The sequence below is a fragment of the Polyodon spathula genome, chromosome 1 (assembly GCF_017654505.1).
Source record: "Polyodon spathula isolate WHYD16114869_AA chromosome 1, ASM1765450v1, whole genome shotgun sequence".
Taxonomy (NCBI): domain Eukaryota; kingdom Metazoa; phylum Chordata; class Actinopteri; order Acipenseriformes; family Polyodontidae; genus Polyodon; species Polyodon spathula.
Genome location: NC_054534.1, coordinates 18,578,628 through 18,598,402, shown reverse-complemented (window position 1 = coordinate 18,598,402; position 19,775 = coordinate 18,578,628). Strand labels below are relative to the sequence as shown.

General features: G+C 39.1%; 1 protein-coding gene across 1 annotated transcript; it reads right to left on the bottom strand.

The window, feature by feature from the left end:
* Positions 1 to 13,209: 13,209 nt before the first annotated feature.
* Positions 13,210 to 16,482, bottom strand: LOC121315099 (putative nuclease HARBI1). Its single transcript, XM_041249017.1, has 3 exons — positions 16,441 to 16,482; positions 14,737 to 15,624; positions 13,210 to 14,215 (listed from the first exon to the last, which is right to left on the bottom strand). Exons 2-3 carry the CDS (start codon positions 15,518 to 15,520, stop codon positions 13,821 to 13,823), a joined length of 1,179 nt encoding a protein of 392 aa, XP_041104951.1. The 5' UTR covers positions 15,521 to 15,624; positions 16,441 to 16,482; the 3' UTR covers positions 13,210 to 13,820.
* Positions 16,483 to 19,775: the final 3,293 nt, after the last annotated feature.

Genomic DNA, 19,775 nt, shown 5'->3' with positions numbered 1-19,775 from the left:
GGCAAACTCCAGACGTGCTTTCAGATGGTACTTTTTGAGTAACGGCTTCTTTCTTGCCACCCTCCCATACAGGCCAGTGTTATGCAGAGCTCTTGATATGGTTGACTGGTGCACCATTACTCCACTCCCAGCCACTGAACTCTGTAGCTCCTTCAAAGTGATTGTTGGCCTCTCTGTGGCTTCTCTCACAAGTCTCCTTCTTGTTTGAGCGCTGAGTTTTGAGGGACGGCCTTTTCTTGGCAGTGCCTGGGTGGTGTGATGCAGCTTCCACTTCCTGATTATTGATCCAACTGTGCTCACTGGGATATCCAAACACTTGGATATTATTTTGTACCCTTTCCCTAATCTATGCATTTGTATTACTTTATCTCTAACTTCTGTAGAATGCTCTTTGGTCTTCATTTTCCTTCAGATTCACAGCCTTACCAATGATCCTTCAACAGTGGGGTTTTTATCCAGAAAATGTGACAGCAACTTTAATGGTTCACAGGTGGAGGCCAATGGTAAGGTAATTGTGTCCTCGTTAGGGCAATTTCTTTCATCGGTGCAAACTGGGAGCTTCCACAGCACAGGGGTTGAATACTTATGCAAGCAAGATATTTCAGTTTTTTATTTTTCTTAAAAATATTTCCCAACATAAAACCAATGTCACCTTACAATAACTGATTCTGAGTTTCAGTGTTTAAAAATAAAATATCAAACAGAACGAAATTTCAATGTACCATTTGTAATTCGGTAATATGAAAGAATTGGTCAGGGGTCTGAATACTTTTGCAAGGCACTGTATGTATATATATATATATATATATATATATATATATATATATATATATATATATATATATATATATATATATATATATATATATCACAGTTACATGATGGCTTACAAAGGTGATTGAGCAAAATACACTTCATGTTACATTTCTAAATTACTATATACTAAATTGTAAAATGTTACATTAAATTGTAAAAATACTTTAAACAGCAATAAAATATTGGTAAATGGACAGTATATCTATCCACACACCATGACCTAAGCTTATAACATCTTAAACTGAAATAAAGTATTAATTACCCCAAATTAATCCTAGACCAATATTTCACTTGAAAATAGGTTTGTGTTCATACAATCAAAACTTAAAACTGTGAACCCCCTGCTTATATCCCCGATATGTATCTGCAGTATAATTGTGGCTTTGTCTCTGTAATAGGGAGCATGGCTTCACTTACCAGGTAAGCATTGCCAATGCTGTTAGCACTAAGAATCAAGCAAAGACTGGCAACAAATGCTCGGATATCCCCAAAGCATGATCTGCTTGGCTTCTTTGTCTGAGTATCTTGTGGCTTGTTAGCCATATCTGAAACACTGTAACCTTGTGGATGATCTCTGACACTGCTCCTATAGCAAAGGAGTCCAGCCTTTCATTGTAATATCACCACAGAAACGACCTGAAAGACAGATACAAAAAATGGAGAGGCCAAAAGACAACTTCAGACACGCTTCATACTTTCGTGATATACAGAACCTGTAATACAGATTTAAAATTCAGTGCAAAAGAAATGGTATGTTGGTTTCAATAACTGATCAAACTGTTATACGGTGTGACAACAAATAAATACGTACTGGTTATTATTGATGGCTAATGGTAATTCAACCCAGACGCACAAATAACACACGCTACAAATAACTTAACTTGCATACTAAAACATACTACATGACAACACAATTATCGGCATGGTGTTGGTAAAGTTAAGAGGAAAAAACCGACGTACCAACCTTGTGTTTTTCTGATGAAGTGACTTCGCCAAGTGTGTACTTCTGTCAAGTTGCAAACGCTTTCGTGTTTGCTCGTGCTTTTTTTTTTTTTTTTTTTTTTTTTTTTTACATAGTCCAGTTCTTTACAATCTCATACACTCTATAGTCTGCTTCCAGAATGTCATGACGAAAAACACATTGTCACCCGCTGTTACTGAAACTGAAGCCTATACGAGGCTACCTGCGTGTGAATATGTCTCAACACGCTGCCAGTGAAGTGGCAGTGAGCTGTTGTAAAAGGGGTAAACTATAGTATAGTGCGTGCTTCATAGCGAGATGATACGCCATCTTGTGGCTGCAGAAAATGTTGAAATTCAGCACTGAAGACATGACCATATACATTGCAATACATACTCAAGGTACACAAAAAGGCTTAAAAAACAAAAAAACAACCTAAGAGAAAAATTTATAACAGTCTAGAAAATAAAGTGTTACTCCTACTTTACATTCTGCAATTTATAGACAGTAGGCCTATATCATGTTGTTGAAACATAAACCTAGTAACCCCATGTTAATAATTTATAATGGAGCAATAAGATACTGGTTCAAGAGAGAACTGACAATTGGAACTCTGGTTTTTTACTAAATGTGTATTCTGTGCATGTACAAATAATATATTAATGGAAAAAAGTGATTTCAGAAATGGTTATCACTGGTGAGAACTGGTTGGCAATTTCTTATTTTCAACTGGTCATGCTGGTGTAAGAGCCCCGCAGTCTACTTTACTGTACAGTTATAAAGTCTATCACCAAAATTTATAATCTTAATAAGTCAAAATTACTTAAATAAAACAGAATATGTGTTTGCCAATTGGGTGCTGAGCTAATGTATATAGATCACAGATCACAAGCGTTACACGTTGGCCTCCATGACCACCTGATCCTATTCCCTCCCTTTAGATTGTGCACAAGCCAATTGTGCCAACGTGTGCGTGGCATTATGATGTGGATTATTGGGAACATCTAAAATTAATTTCAACCCAGAACACCTGGGGTTTAGGCAGGTGCATTAATCCCACTGTGCCGGATTAGCAAATTGTAATTGTTTTCACTGCATATATTGACATAGTTAAGTAGCGTATAGTACCAGCTGTCTTTACTGATACTGTTTATTAAACCATGATAATATATGACTGTAAACATAATATCTTGATTGTACTGTAACCATTAATTCCTTTGCTTCGTGATAATTATAACTTGCATATCTCAGAAATGTTTTGTTTTTGTTTTTTTAAACTATCACATGTAAGAGGCCTATGTCACTGGACTAAATTCTGAATACTAAATTAAAGAAAATGACAAGCCTAAAAACTGATACCCCTGAGCTGCTTTCATTTTTTTTTCATGCTGAATACTAAGGAACAATTGTTATCAACATGTTTTAATTAGAATTTGTTTCATATCCAGTAGTTATACCTCAGAATGAACTACATCAGTGCTTTTCATCAATTTGGTCACCAGAATAGTGAGGCCTGCCAACAGGGTTTTAAAGGGAAAGGATGTATTCCTGACAGTTGCCCTGTCGAAAGCACCAAGGCCTCTCTCCAGTTGCCCTTAGCACAGCATTTATGTAGCTGTGTGAGTTTTCGACTCTTAGTAGTGTGATAGTCGTTTATCCCTCATACAAAGGCAGACGTGTGTCATGTGGGAAAACAAAGCATGAGAATGCATGTTTATTGCATACAGATGACAGAGACGAATTTCCTGGCCGGCTTCCCACTCTTAGGTCTTGACTATAAAATCTGTTTTATCTTTGTCCAAGAAGTTCAAAGCCTGGGGTACATCCATATACTATACCATGGATCTGATTCACAGAAAGAATTCCGATTTCCGGGAATGTAGCTTTAAGCATAAGGGGTGCTGAACATGGCCTCTAAGCTACTATATTGGTTGCATTGGTTTTGCACCCTAGATTTTGGTATGCCTTTCAGGGACAAAAAACTAACCCTGAGTTTTAATCTTATGCAGTGTGTGAAACAATACTCACAGCTGCATTCACTTCAGTATCAATGATAACTGCAGCAAATACACCATTAAGGTGAACAGAAGTATTACTGTCAGTGTAAGAGTAGCTGGGGGGTCAAGACAGCTATAGATGGGGATAGCAAATGCAGAAAACAGGAGGCTGCAGTTTAAAGAGCTTCTTGCACACTTATTAAACAAAGAAACAAAAACAGCTGTTCAACTAAAATACAAAATAAATCAAAACTGCACCCAAGCAAAGGCTAGCTCTGTGCAACAACAGTGAGCACAAACTGTTGCTGCTCCCAATCCTTTCTCTAGAGAACTAACAACAAACTCCTCTGAACTGGCTCCTCTTTTATACCATGTGGCTGGGTCCAATTGACCATCAATTAATCCATTTGGACCCAGCCACATTCTACACATGGATTTGGCAGGGGTGGGATTTTAACCCAATCCTTGCCAAACATACATTAAAAATACATTCAAGTTAAATTTACAAAAATAGAACTTGCAAACAATATATACATTTTTTTTTTATGTGCAGGGCCTCAGCCCTGCCACACTGTTTAATTACATATATTCTTGCAGTGGACACACAGCATCAATTTATTTTTGCAGTAGGCACACAATATTAATTGGTTGCCAGCAGTATCAAATACACTTTTAAATGCATTTTTTAAAGAACTTTTTTTCATTTTTTTTTTTTTTTTTTTCTTTTGTTACTCAGAGGAGGGAATTCTATTTGTAACACAGATAGCATCCAAGTATGCATTGCAAATGCAGCTCCATCTGGAAGTCAGGTGTGCAAGCCCAAATAACAATTACATTCATTAATACAAAACCAACAATGAGTCATCCCAACTTTTTAAAAAACCTAAAATAAAATACCACTAACAACCAGGTACAATACATGTAACAACCAGGCAATGGCTAAATGTATCAATTAGATAAAGTTGTAGATAAAGATTTCTCATTAGACACTTCCTGGTGGCGGTTTATACAGAAAGTATGCCACCGCAGTAAAAATTCCAGATTTGAAAGCTGCATCTAAATGAGAAAAACATTAAGAAAAATGAGATAATAGTGCATTTAGTTTAATGTAATTCACAAAAAGATAGCAGCATACAGAATTAATACAACTTTCTTTATTTTCAGTGATGTTTAAATACAACACTGGTAACATAAATGCTCGTCTCAAGTTTGCCAAAAAGCACCTGGGTGATCCTCAAGAGTTATGGAACAATGTTCTTTGGACATATAAGTCAAAAGTGGAACTTTTTGGCCAACATAGGGTCCATTATGTCTGGTGAAAACCACACACTGCATTCCACAGTAAGAACCTCATACCAACGGTCAAGCATGGTGGTGTTAGTGTCATGATTTGGGGATGCTTTGCTGCATCAGGACCTGGACGACTTGCCATCATTGAAGGAACCGTGAATTCTGCTCTGTATTAGAGAATTCTACAGGAGACTGTCAGGCCATCCATCCATGAGCTGAAGCTGAAGCGCATCTGGGTCATGCAGCATGACAATGATCCAAAACAAACAAGCAAGTCTACATCAGAATGGTTGAAGAACAAGAAATTGAGAGACACAGAATTCTGTTTTACAAAAAATAAAGAATAAACAATATTCTGGCAAATAATCCACTAGACAGTTAGCTCAGTAAAAACCACTAGGGGGCACAACAAGGCTGTTCTCTAAACAGGAAACTGCTCAGAGGCCCACTTGCTTGCTTGGTTTAAACAGAAGACATTTCAAAAGTTCATAATGAAACCCGTTTAATATACAAACGCTATTTTCATACCTTGGGGGTAGTATAGAAGAAGACAACCTTCAATGTACCTTAGTTCTACTCTGCAGAACATGGTCTTTACACCCTGCATGACAGGATGAAAAGTATTGAACATAATTCATCCCTCAGACAGGGTTGTAGTGGGAGCGGTCACAGTTATAGTTAGTATTACACAGGGCAATCAGATTTCCTGTTGCTCCATTTCTGAAAGGGAATTTAATATGCAAAAAAAAAAAAAAAAAAAACGTTTGGTACTGGTTATCATTAATTTGAAGAGTATGGTCCCACAATATAATTTAATATGCCAAAAAAAAAAAAAAAAAAAAACATGAAAATATATGCTGGCCAACAAAAGTAACACACCAACTAACTACTACTGTAAGGTTATGCTCTGTATTTATAAACCCGAACTTATTTAATAACTATAATAAAGTTATAAAACTTAAATGCACATTTATGTAATATTTTTAATCGTTTACTTACTCAGCTGGTATTCCAGCCAATTCAGGGTTGTCACGTTTAGATAAAACAAGCAAAAACATCAGTGAAGTTATGGCTACAGCCAGCCTAATGGTCTGCTTGCGTTTCATTTTGAATTTAGAAACCACCAGCCCTCCAAGTACTTGTCCAATTGCTGCTCCAGCAATTAACAAACATCCTTTCCAAGCAAAAATACGAGGGCTTTAAATATTGACAGACACATTAAAAAAACCTCTAAATACATTTGCAGAATGCATACTTCTTTAATGCTTGAGTCAATGTAAAGAGTTTTAGGATGTAGTCTCATTTTGGGAAGTAACCTCAACTTAAATGGCTTAGCAAATAACCAATTTAACAATTCTGGGATATCTTGTATGTCATTTTATTTTCTCATCAGCAGTGCATTTTTTGTGTGAAAATGCAAATGTGGATGACAAATTTCTTCTTAAGGGTGACCTATATTTGGCTAGCAGGAACACAAAGTCCTCCTTAACAGCTCTCTGGATGACAGGGCTGGTGCTCCAGAGCTAACGTAAGCAATTACACAACAGGGACAAGTGTATTTACTATTATGGAAATCAGTGTGCCTCCTGTGGTGCTGCATAAGCAGGATGAGCTCACAGCGTTTCTATAGACATCACTTGCAAATGCAAAAGCAAAATAAGCAATAATAAGGTAATGGGCTGTAAGAGTGAAGTCTTCAGCTTCTCCTACGGTTTCTTGTGAAAATGAAATAAAAGTTGCGAGTTTGGAACAGTGAAAACCATACACATATTGTATCTAACTTATAAAAACATTGTCTCCCTGACATGTATTTGTACATGTATTCCCTCCCTAAGTGATGTATTTGTGCTTTTATTCCCCGATGGGGGGATATAGAGGAGACAAGGATACATACGTCACACTATTTTGCATATATTTAATTAAACTTGCAAAAGGACTTTTGAGACACAAATGATGGAGGTAAATAAAGGAAGCCGTCAACCTGTATGTCACAGTTACATTTCTAAAGTGGTAATCTTCATGAAACTGCTTGAAAAGAACATTATTTAGCACGTTATTAGACTGACCCTTCTTGGACGGCTGGCTTCCGTCTGACCCTGGAATGAACTGCCAAATCATCCAGTCTGGGCCACACTGTTCATGTTACACAGCACCTTCACAGGTCAGGAGGAAGATTCTTAACTAGAATTCATTCTCTCTCTCTTACAGTGACCAAACACTGTACTGGCAAATTTTAATTCCCTTCCAAGTGGAATGACAACCATTACTGAATGGGAAGAGCCTCTCTGATCTGTCAATCACTAAGCATATATAAAAAAAAAAAAGCCACCCTATTAGGGCCCTGCTATGAGGAGGATGTCCCTCCCACCTCCTGCTGAAGAGGGTCATCCTCACAATAGTATATCACCATTTTCTCTCTCACCTCACTGAGACAACACGCAGATTGCCCTGTGCTTTGTTTGTGCTGGAAATTGGCTCATTTGTACGGTTTCAACCTACAAATTGGATTTCTAATGGTAAGCTACATTAATAAGGGTGTTTTTGAGATTGCTAATTGCCTTAGTCTTGCTTAGGTAGATTCTACTGATTAGAGTTGGTTTCGACCCCTCTATTGAGATTGGACCTCAGCTTTTAATTCTGTACTACTGCCTTGTGTAGTTAAAATACCGTTTCTGGAGCTACTGTGGTGTTGTAGGGTGACCCCACAGGCTCACGGCACCGTCCTCTACCCCTATTTACTCCGCTTCAGCTACCATCCAGCTGGGGTCTACGCGCCCTTCTCTGCCTCGGGCTCTCCTAGCGCTGCTGTGCTCATCCTCAACACCGGCGCTGATTGACTGGGCTATAACAGCCCGGCATATACCATGCTCTTCCTCGGTGCCGACCACGACGTCGATTTAACTCGGCACTGAGCGCACTCTCCCTTGGCTCCGATTGACTCTGCACCAACAGCTCAGCTCCGATTGACTCTGCACCGACTGCTCGGCTCCGATTGACTCTGCACCGACTGCTCGGCACCGAGCGCGCTCTCCCTCAACTCTGATTGAGTCTGCACCAATTGCTTGGCACCGAGCGCACTCTCCCTCAGCTCCGATTGACTCTGCACCAACAGCTCGGCACCGAGCGCACTTTCCCTCGGCTCCAATTGACTGCACCGACTGCTCGGCACCGAGCGCGCTCTCCCTCATCTCCGATTGACTCTGCACCGACTGCTCGGCACCGAGCGCGCGCTCCCTCGGCTCCGATTGACTCTGCACCGACTGCTCGGCACCGAGCACACTCTCCCTCAGCTCCGATTGACTCTGCACGACTGCGCTCTCCCTCGGCTCCGATTGACTCTGCACCAACAGCTCAGCACCGAGACCGCTCTCCCTCTGCTCCGATTGACTCTGCACCGACTGCTCGGCACCGAGCGAACTCTCCCTTGGCTCCGATTGACTCTGCACCGACAGCTCGACAACGAGTGCGCTCTCCCTCAGCTCCGATTGACTCTGCACCGACAGCTCGGCAACGAGCGTGCTCTCCCTCAGCTCCAATTGACTCTGCACCAATTGCTCGGCTCCGATTGACTCTGCACCAACTGCTCGGCACTGAGCGCGCTCTCCCTCGGCTCCAATTGACTCTGCACCAACTGCTCGGCATGAAGGCGCTCTCCCTTGGCTCTGATTGACTCTGCACCAACTGCTCAGCACCGAACGCGCTCTCCCTCGGCTCCGATTGTCTCTGCACCAACTGCTCGACACCGAACGCGCTCTCCCTTGGCTCTGATTGACTCTGCACCGACTGCTCAGCACCAAGCGCACTCTCCCTCGGCTCCGATTGACTCTGCACTGACTGCTTGGCACCGAGCTCATTCTCCCTCGACTGCCACCTTCCCCCCTCACAAACGGACTGACCACTGGACACAGCTCATGGCAAGGTTGCATCCAGGACTCCTGGGTGCTATTGACTATGAGACACACAGTTATGGTCTGCAATTCCGTTTAGGCCTGCCACCCTTCAAGGGTGTGCTCTTTACCACCTAGAACAAGTGTGTGCGATTCTCCTTCAACAGATCGCCAATCTTCAACAGAAAAACACTGTGTGCTTGGTATACCTAAACGATCTCAGTGGCTTCTACTCCAGGTACTTCCTGGTGCCAAAGAGGGACCTCAAGGTCCTCAACATGTTCCTCAAACAGAGGACGTTCAACATGTTAACATCAAAGCATATCCTCCAGATCGTCCAGCCGGGCATCTGGTTCACATCGATCAACCTGCAAGACGCCTACTTCCATGTCCCAATCCGTCCCGCGCACACAAAAGATCTACACTTCGCCTTTCAAGGCAACGCATCCGAATTCTGCGTGCTGCCGTTTGGCCTCTCGTTGGCGCCCCATACATTTTCCAAGTGCGTAGATGCAGCACTGGCTCCACTCAAGCTGCGGGGTATTCAGATCTTAAACTACCTGCACGATTGGCTAGTTTGCGCGCGTCCCAAAGCATGCACCGAGGCGAACACCAAACAGGTCATAGATTATGTGACAAAGTTAAGGCTCTCCATACATCAACAGAAGAGCAACTTCATACCATCTCAGTCCGTGTTCCTGGGGATCAAACAGAACTTTGAGATTATCCCAATTTAAAGAGGATGCTCTTCTACAGGTCAGAATATTTAAAAGTTTGTTGGGGCTGATGGCAGCCGCCTCGAGAATCTTTCCCCTAGGGCTGCTGAGAATGTGCCCGCTTCAAGCCTGGGTAAATACGCTCAAGTTGCACCCGGTCCGCGATCGATACCAGCTGGTGCGATTGTCCAGACAATGCCGGAAGACATTGGAGTGGTGGCTCCGCCCCAGCAATCTGTGCCTCGGATCTCCCCTCGGCTCCCCTCACAGAAGTGAAGTGATCACATTGGCAGCAAATGCATATAAATGCCCAAGAACTGCAAGCAGTAGCCCTGGCATTATCTCATTTTCGCCAGCAGTTAGCACACAAACACATGCTGGTCCAGACGGACAACACGACAGAGGTAGCCTACATAAACCACCAAGGCAGCCTGTGCTCACCGGGCCTTCATCACTCAGCACACAGACTCCTATCTTGGATGCACAGAAACTTGCGTTCCATCAGGGCGGTGCAGCTCTCCGGTATGGACAACAAAGAAGCAAGACCTCCTGGCCAGAGGAGCACCAGACAGCTCGGAGTGGAGACTGCACCCTCAGGTTGTGAAACAGATTAGGGAGAGGTTTCGTACGGCACAAGTCAACCTCTTCGCCTCAGCCGAGTCCACTCATTGCCCCCTTTGGTTCTCTATGGAGAGAGACGGGGGTCCCCTGGGAGTAGACGCACTAGCTCTCCCCTGGCCACAGGGGCTCTTGTGTGCATTCCCTCCGCTACCGCTATTACCCCTGACACTAGAGAGGATCAGGGTGGAGAGAGTCCCTCAACCCTTACTCTTGTAGTTGATCCACATCAACATAGATATTCAGTAACTGCACACCCACAATGTATCCAAATGCAGCACCCAGTACACTCATCATATAACCAACATCTAGGAGGGAAATAATATTTGCTAGTAAACATAAATACATACATTGATATCGTCTTCAGGCTCTGGGGACAAAAATGTAGTGTCACTCATGGGATTTCTCTGAATACATTATGTTGGGATTTTAATTTTTTTTTATTTCATTTTTAATAAATGTGTTTTATTTTGATTAATTAAAGGTTATAGAGCTCTGTTGCTCCAATACAAAGTTGATTTGATAATCCTTGCTATTTGAGGACTATGAAGTAGGAGGAGCCTACAAAGTTGAAATCACATGCATGGAAAACACCCAAACAGCAAGGGCTCTCCAAGCAGTTGTAATCTCAGTAAGTTAATATATAAAGCTCAATATAGGTGGAGCTGATTGTGTTGTATGTGTTACAAAAACTGCACATACAGACTGCATCAATAGAAAGTGTGATCACTTCAAGATCATTTAATAGGTTTTAAGTGTTTCCCACAGTAAAAATAATAGCAATGTGTAATAAACCATAGTGAAAGCATGGTAAATCATAGGTAAACATTTTAAAACAGAAAGGTAACATAAAAGCAAAAAAAAACAAAAAAACATGGCAAACCATGCTAAACTATGATACATGCACAGTATAGTAAAAAAAGTGTAGTTAGTTATAAAATGGCTTTCTTGTCTTAGTAGGTTTTAGTGTAACTTTTATATTGCTGCACTATTATTATGTATGGATTTAAGTATATTTACCTAAATGTTGGATGGATATATTTATATGGATAACGGTATGACGGCATTATATATTATATATATATATAATATATATATATATATCTATATATATATATAGTCGAAGAGGGGTGTGTGGGAGTTACCCTCAAAACACAGCAGAAATTTGTGTCGTCTTTGAACTTCAAAACCATTTGTGCTTAACCCTTGTGGTTATTTGTTGTTTTTTTTTTCTTTTAATATGCAATAAAAATAAACAAGCAACAACCCCCCCTCCAAACCTTCTTTTGAAGATATAACTACACTTTTACTTCACGAGCCATAGCTAACCACAAGATGGCAAAGCCGTTTATCTGCAAGAAAAACAGATGAGTTCAGTCAGAGTTGAAGTGAAACAACAAAACAACAACAAAAAAACAGGTCTTTGTTCACACAGACTTACTCAAAGATTTTTTTTCTCCGACTAACTGCGCCTGTCCTCTTTTTAAAGGGTAGCCAATTACTTAATTAAGCAACAATTGTCTACCGGTTTGCAGAAATTACTGGAACCACGAGGTCTACTTTGTAGTCCCTACACTGCCCCTGGCAGCTGCATAACCAGTTGCCCCAGTATAAAGACATAGAAGTAGTTAAGAGTGTTGCAAGACTGCTGCAGCTATCTTCACTTCTGTTTGTGTCAAAAACATTTTTTTTGAAAATAAATAAACAACAACAATTGTGTAAAAAGTTCATTTTAGTATTCCCTAGCAAGTGAAAGTTAAAAATACATAAACGTAACCTTAGGAGAATTATGTGTAAGTGACATCTTACATACAATATATTTTGTTTGAGTATTGTACATGGCCCTATATAAAAAATTGTAAACGTGTATTTCATTTTGTTGATAACTGTATTTAATGCTACTAATGAGCTAAATTAAATGTTCATTCACTGTTTCTTCCAGATATTTGAATGCTTAAATTTTAGTAAGTCATATGAAGGAAAACATGTTAAGTCGTTGAAAAAACAGCAACTGGCTACTGAGAAAGAGTGAGTCCAAGAAGAAAATCAGCAGATTGCTGCTTTTCCAGACACCAACAGATATATTTAATCTCTCAGTAAAACTTAACGTGACCTTTTGAAGTAGAATGCAGGGATGTGGCAGAAGGCTAGTACTAAAATACTTGGAAGGAGCAATTGGTACATTTAATTCAATAGTAGTATTGAATCAAATAACCATTAAAAATTAAATAAAAGTTCACCAGAAATTGCTTAGCAGTTTTATCTACCCCAAGATTTACTACTGTAAGGGCTGAATTATACCTAGTAATGAATACTGATGACAAGCACAACAGGGCATCCTTTTAGTGGATACTACCCTTCAACCACCGGTATTAGTGGTTTCACATACAGTAGCTACCAATTTATGAACGAGTATTTATGGATCAACATGCCAAATACCTGTACTAAACATCTGACCTTCTTATCCTTGTAGTGTGGCAGTGTGAATTCAGTGCTTTATTCGTTCAAGTAAACGACAGTCACGCGTCACATTAGAAATCCAAATGAGAAGGTTTGTGTTCCAACAGCCTTAGCAAGAAAGAAATCATTTATCTGGCCTGCTTCACACTTTTAGGTCTTGCATAGGCACATCTGTGTTATCATCTTCTAGGAGCTGATCGGCTGGTGTATACATTATCCCCTCCCCTCCTCCTCACATACCATTGTAACTTTCAGTAATGCATCACCGTCACTTAACACCCCCCTTTACAAATGTATAAACATGAATTTCTAATTCATTCTGTAATAATCCACATTATATATATATATATATATATAGAGAGAGAGAGAGAGAGAGAGAGAGAGAGAGAGAGAGAGAGAGAGAGAGAGATTGAACAGCTTCAGTAAGGATTAAAAAGAAAACCAGGCAACAATTGATTAATCAAAGATATTGTAATACTAGTAAAATTGTAGTGTTTTAATGAAAGAGCTAACTTTGCACTTCAGGTTTACTTTATTATTGTATCCAACTGTAGAACTCATTCTAAATTAGTATGAAAATGGTCTGCAAGAAACATATAGTACATAACACCTCATGTCCCTAAACTATAAAGAAAACAATTAATTTACAAGGACTACAAAAATAAATGTTACAGCAAAGGCACAGTGAACCCTTAAGAAAAGAAATTCTTTATTATGGCATCAAAGGTCCCCTTGTCCTCAGTCTGTTAGTGTTTAGTTTATCCTTCCTCGCATACCAAGAGTATAGGTGATAGTTAACCCGTTCAACATTACATGCAACACATTTATATTACTATTTTCAGTCTACTCCAGAGTAAGCAGGTGCAAAACACACTGGGTGGGGGAAGGAAAGGAATGTACAAAATGCTCATACTTTCCTGCAACAAGTCACATGCCAAGCAATCGGGATGAAATGTTTATGTTTGGGTCATGTCTAGAATGAAGGTCGGTAATGGAAGCCAGAAATGAATGCGTGTCATTGACAATGCTTGTATAGACATCTCCTTTCTGATAAGTTTTTCCAGGGCCTACATAATTAGGAGTACCATTTGTTAATAAGTTGGTTACGAACTCTGTAGCCATCCTCATCAGTATTCAGTTCAGATACAGGGCCTGGAGCATCCTCCTGTGAATCTAAACCCTCCGCCTTCTCAGCATGGATTCCGTCCTGGTTGTTTATTAACTGCCGACGGACTGCAATGTTGTGAAGCATACAACATGCCACAAAGATTTTACACACCATCTCAGGGTTATACTGTAGCACACCTTTAGATTGATCAAGACAGCAAAACCTTGTCTTTAATAAACCAAGGGTTCGCTTGATGACTTTCCAAGTAGAGGAATGCGCTTCATTATATTTCTGTTCTGCTTGGGTCCGGGGATTGGCAATGGGAGTCATGAGCCAAGGTTTAATACTGTAGCTTGCATCACCTAAAAAAATATATATAGATAGACATATTTATACACAACAAATAATCCAGACAATTCAACACATTTGTGAAACAGACAACCTCAAAATGTAAGTGTGTGTCAATATTTTTTGGTCCAGACAGGAAAAAGACACTTTGTCTTTTCCAAAGAAATATATAAATACCTTTCTAGATAAACGTGGACAGTGCACACAGGAGGACCTGCAATGTAGGGCTCCAGACAAAACCTTAGCCTAAGAGTAAGATTGTAACCGCCCGTTTCACACTTTAGTTTGAAGCAAGTGATATGTTTGTTTTATTTTTACATTGTGCATTCACAAATATTGACATATTTTTGAAGGAATAAGCATTATCATTGGGTTACAGGCACCAATAGTGCCTAAACTCAAAAAGACAGTTGGCAAAATTGTCTACCATTTTAGCCACAATCTGGAGCCGTTATGACGGTTTTGCTGATCAGATATAAAGACTCACAATGTTAAACTGTATTCAGCAAATATTATAGACAGATTGTATATTTACCCAATAAAATGCCATCTGGGGCATCATTGCCTTCGAAGATCTTGTATATCGAGGATTCAGACAAGATATAAGAATCCTGAAATGAACCAGGGAATTTCGCACAAACATTCCAGATAATGCCGGATGCATCACAAATCACCTGCATGTTGACGGAATGTGATTTCTTTTGACCAATATACAGGTCAGCATCTTGAGAAGGTGCCCGGATTGCCACGTGAGTGCAATCAATTGCACCAAGTACCCTGGGGAAGCCAGCAATGTCAGAAAATTCTTTTTGTATTTTAAGCTGCTGCTGAGAGGTCAAAGGAAGGGAAATATAATCAGTCACCTTCTTGACCAAAGCATCAGTGACCTGACATACTGCCCTGGAGATGGTGGATTGACTTAGTCCAAGTTGGTCACCACTAAGCCTTTGAAATGACCCATTGGCATAAAAGGATAATGCTCCCAAGAGCTTTAAATGGTGAGGTACAGCGTGGCATCTGCGGGTTCGACTCTCCAAATCCCACTTTAAAATGTCACCAAGTTCCAGAATGGCAGCTTTGTCAAGGCGAAATCTCTTTAGAATTTCTTGGTCTGACATGTCCAGGAAATTTGTCCTCGGCTTGAAGACTCTCGGCCTGCGAAGCCGGCGGCGGGTGACTTCTTGGCGCAGAAGTGGTCTTGCAGTGTCCCTCATTGCTTCCTCCACCTCTTCCTCCTCCCCCTCTACCCCTCCTTGTTCTTCTATTATTAAATGAAGTTGCACTGCAACAAGTTGAGTTGCAGCTGAAAGAACTGACATAATGAAGCTCAAGCAACTTAGCTTCCACCAAATCGTATTTATTCAGAGTCACTTTTTCCACTTCGTTAAATTATTGCAATACTTCACGTGTATAATAGTGGAAACTGTCAGCCATTTAGTTAAAAAAAAAAAAAAAAAAAAAAAGGTAAGAAAGAAAGAAATTGTGTTAGTCTTTGTAAAATAGCACACTGTAGATACAAAACTAGCTTCCCTGTTTACTGTACATCTAACCATATCAGGAAAGCACCTGTGCACAATTCAAACTGGTCAGTCAAAGACTTGGAAAACATTTTTTTAGGGAAATGAAAAGGGTTCTGATTATAGGTTTAAACCTGATCAAGCCAATTTGTAGCCCCTAAATGGAATTATTAAACCTGGAATCAACCGAAGATGGTTATTAACCTGACAGTTGTATTCAGTAATGATGTGTAGCTATTATACATCAATGTTTTTAAAAAAATAACTACATGAAAACACTTCAAAGATTAAACTTGAAACTCGGTACCTAATTACAGTATATTGCATACCTAGACAACCCCCCCCCCCCAATATTACAGTTATCAGTATCATAAAAAAAAGATCACAACAACCTATTAGCTGTGTGCAGTATAGGCTGGCAGCAAAAACTCATGCAATAAACTGAACACAGGGCATCCTTTTAAAAACCCTAAAATATATCCGGATTGTACAACTGCATATTAAGACACTGCAGTTCAAACTAATGAAAATAATAACTTGTAACAATTCATAAGGACAACAACTGAATGTAAAGATAAAACTTGTAAGACACTAGACAAGTACAACTCAAGAAAACAAACACTTCAACTAATAGGTTTGTGAATGCTGTAATAAATAGTACAATATAAAATCACAAAATGATAGTACAAATCACTTTATCAAACAATTAAAATCACAATTACCTGCATCAGACCAAAAACCACAGACAATAGGTTTTATGTTTTCAAACAATGTCTCTAAACATGGCTACCCTATTTTCTTGTTGGCTGTATTGGCTCATGTGACATTTACGATCAAACCAGAGAAGCTAAAACATTTTCCTTTGCCTTCTGCTCGGCCCTCTGGTGGCAAGGAAGACTAATTACGATTAAACTATTTTTTTTAGTGTGTCTCAACCCTAATGCCATTCAGATTTTCATATAAAAAAGAATATAAGCTGTAACATGTTAAACAAAATCAACAACAACAACAAAAAAGAAGGCAAAACATTGATATTAACATGCTTCAAATAAATAACTGAGATTAATTTAGGGGGTCCTATAGGGAATGTTGTCGTCTTTTTAGATCTGTACGATAAGCAGTTTGTTTTAGGTTTTACTTAAACAATTATCAAAATTAGCATGGTAAATGTACTTTAAATATGGCTCATTGTAGAATATATGTACTGTATCAATATATTTACATATTATATCACTTTCTATATTGTACAGCATACATTTTAAAACAGTAGAATCTTTGATAATCTAAAATATATTTGCAATTGATTAAATAAATCTATACTAGCAATACCACTGATCGAATTACATTGCTATTGAGATAGATGGCCAGTATGTCATTTTGTAGTATCAGCTATAATATTTGTTAACTTTGCCAGCATGGTGCACAGCTTTCTGGGGGGGAAAAGATTTGAACCCACATATTCAGACGGTGTATATCCTTTTTTTTTTTATCTGTACTACATTTTATGCTGCATTTCCTTCATTAGTGCAGATTCTCAAATAGTCACTGGCAGGCTTGGCGGTGTGAGTTCACACTTTAGCTCTACCACCTTGAGTCAATTGATTTATTTAGTATTGTCAAGTTTAGGCAGAACTTCACAGTTTCCCTAAGTAACCCACATCTGGCTCTACAACCCCTTACTAGAACCCTCTCAACATACACCAAAACAAACCTCCTAAATTCTACAGTTTAAAGAAAGCTCCTAATATTTTGCCAAATCAATTATCAACAAATATAAACAAATCATGTTAAAAGGTAGCATGCTAAAGAATAAATGCTTTATCATGGGAATATTTATTTGTTGTTGTTTTTGTTTTCTAGTTGCCCACTGAATGACTAACAACAGATCTGCTTATTTACTCACACTTAAAAAAAAAAAAAAAAGAACATCTTACTATTCATTATTCTGGAAATGGTTTTATCACCTAAAAAACACACACAAGAGAACAAACCAGCACATTGTATAGTAATAGACAGAACCATCTTAGATGGTGTTAATTAGAATCATGGGTCATACTGGGAGTAATGGGAGTAATAATTGACATGTGACAGTCTGGGTGTAGGTATGCAATATACTGTAATTAGGTACCGAGTTTCAAGTTTAACGTTTGAAATGTTTTCATGTATTTATTTTTTAAACCATTGATGTATTATAGCTACACATGCTTACTGAATAAAACTGTCAGGTTTGTAACCATCTTTGGTTGATTCCAGGTTTAACATTAGTTTTAATAGTTCAATTTGAGGATAGAAATTGACTTAATAAAGTTTTAACCTATAATGGGAATTTTTTTTTTTTTTTTTTTTTTTTCAAGTCTTTGCCTGACTGGTTAGAATCGGGCGCAAGGTAATCATAACAGGGAATAATTTCCAATGTTTGTTCAGCTCGTATTTGAAATGGATTCAGGTGATCCCAGCACAGCTACAGTACTAGGGGACATGTGTCCACATCTCCACTGGTGCAAATGAATAGTTCAACTGGCAGCCTTACAGAAAGCCTAGGAATTGGATCGAATAGTTAGGCCTTTGAATTACAGTTACAATCCCTGGAGGAGGGTCTCTCCAGGGCAGGAATAAGACAGATTGCTGCATGGAGAGCCACAGGGAATCTAAAATAGCAGCTGCCTGCCAGATGGATTCACATCTACAACCCCCCCCCCCCCCCCCCCCCCCATTAAAAATAATAATCACATTATTATTATTGTTATTATTATTATGAAACTTAATTAAAAGAAGAAAAAAATGCTTTCTTTGCAGGTTTTATGTCATTTTGAATTACTATATTATATTTATGCTGAGAAGGTTTTAAAAGAAATGCAAGGTATAGTGAACTTGTGTTTGTATTTAATAAAAGCGATGAGCTATATTTACAAAGCATTTACCCACTAGCTGAGTGTGCACCTCTTTTTGTAAAATAAATAATGAAATAAACTGCTGATGTTATAGAACTAGCAAGAAATGTACCTTAATTGTTTCTTGCTAGTTCTATGTTATTTATTTGAAGCCTTTTAGCACCAAAACTGGTGGTAAATTAACACAGTGGTAAATGCTTTGTGAATATGGCCCGCTATCTGGTACAACACTAAGTGAAAAATCTCAGTTTGCAAAGCTATGCTTTTAGATAGTGTTGCACTTTTTTGATCTTCATTAACCATACATCTGATTCCCCAATTGGCTGACATGTATTCATCCAGTTACATGCTTTGACCAGGAAGACACTACTGGGATGAAATGACCCAGGAAGTGTAAGAGTAATAGATGTTCTGAGAGTTCTGAAACAGAACATTCTGTATCCTGGTGTAGTTCCAGTTAAAAAGAAAATACATTTTGTTATAACATATGTTTCTTTCAAAATTGCACATTTGAGACCTACTGTATGTATAGTAATTATTAGCAATGCAAAACAGTTCAGATTTAGGGAATAGCTTGTGGTATGGTATCTGGACGATGGCCATCAGTAGGAATAGTATAGTTAGTAGACAGGATATTACAGTTTCAAGTGTTTTTTGTACACTTATTTACAACAAAACAAAACAGTTAAACAGTTAAACAAACAAAACATACAAGGCAAACACAAAACTAGGGCTTTTGGAATCTGTGCTGTGCAGGATAAAAGGAACTGGCTCCTTTAACACATGTGGTCTACTTAAATTGGCAATCAGTTATCCAATTTGAGCCTGACCATTTGTTGCACATGGATGAGATTTTAACCCCATCCTTGCCAAACTACACATCACACTATGCGAGTGATGCAAGCATAGCCGCAGCAAATATTTGCGGATGCAAAATTCAAATTGCATTGTGGCCAGGCAATTATTTTGCACTGCGCTCTATGTAAGCTTAAGAGCAATGCAAATAATGCTCTACAATTTTGATAATGACGGTCTCAAAGAATGCATCTATCTATTTAGTAGCCACAGATGTAGTTAGCTGTACAGAGAGCAATAGTCGCTGTTTGACATTTGTGGAACACAAAAATAGAAAGCAAAAAAAAGTAAATGTCAGGTGAAGGACAGCA

Bases quoted from the DNA above. Each gene is read 5' to 3' on its own strand.
- LOC121315099 (XM_041249017.1), bottom strand. From the start codon at position 15,520: ATGTCAGTTCTTTCAGCTGCAACTCAACTTGTTGCAGTGCAACTTCAT. The intron at 14,216-14,736 runs GTAAATATACAA...ATATTTTTTTAG, and splicing joins CCCAGATGGCATTTTATTGG to GTGATGCAAGCTACAGTATT.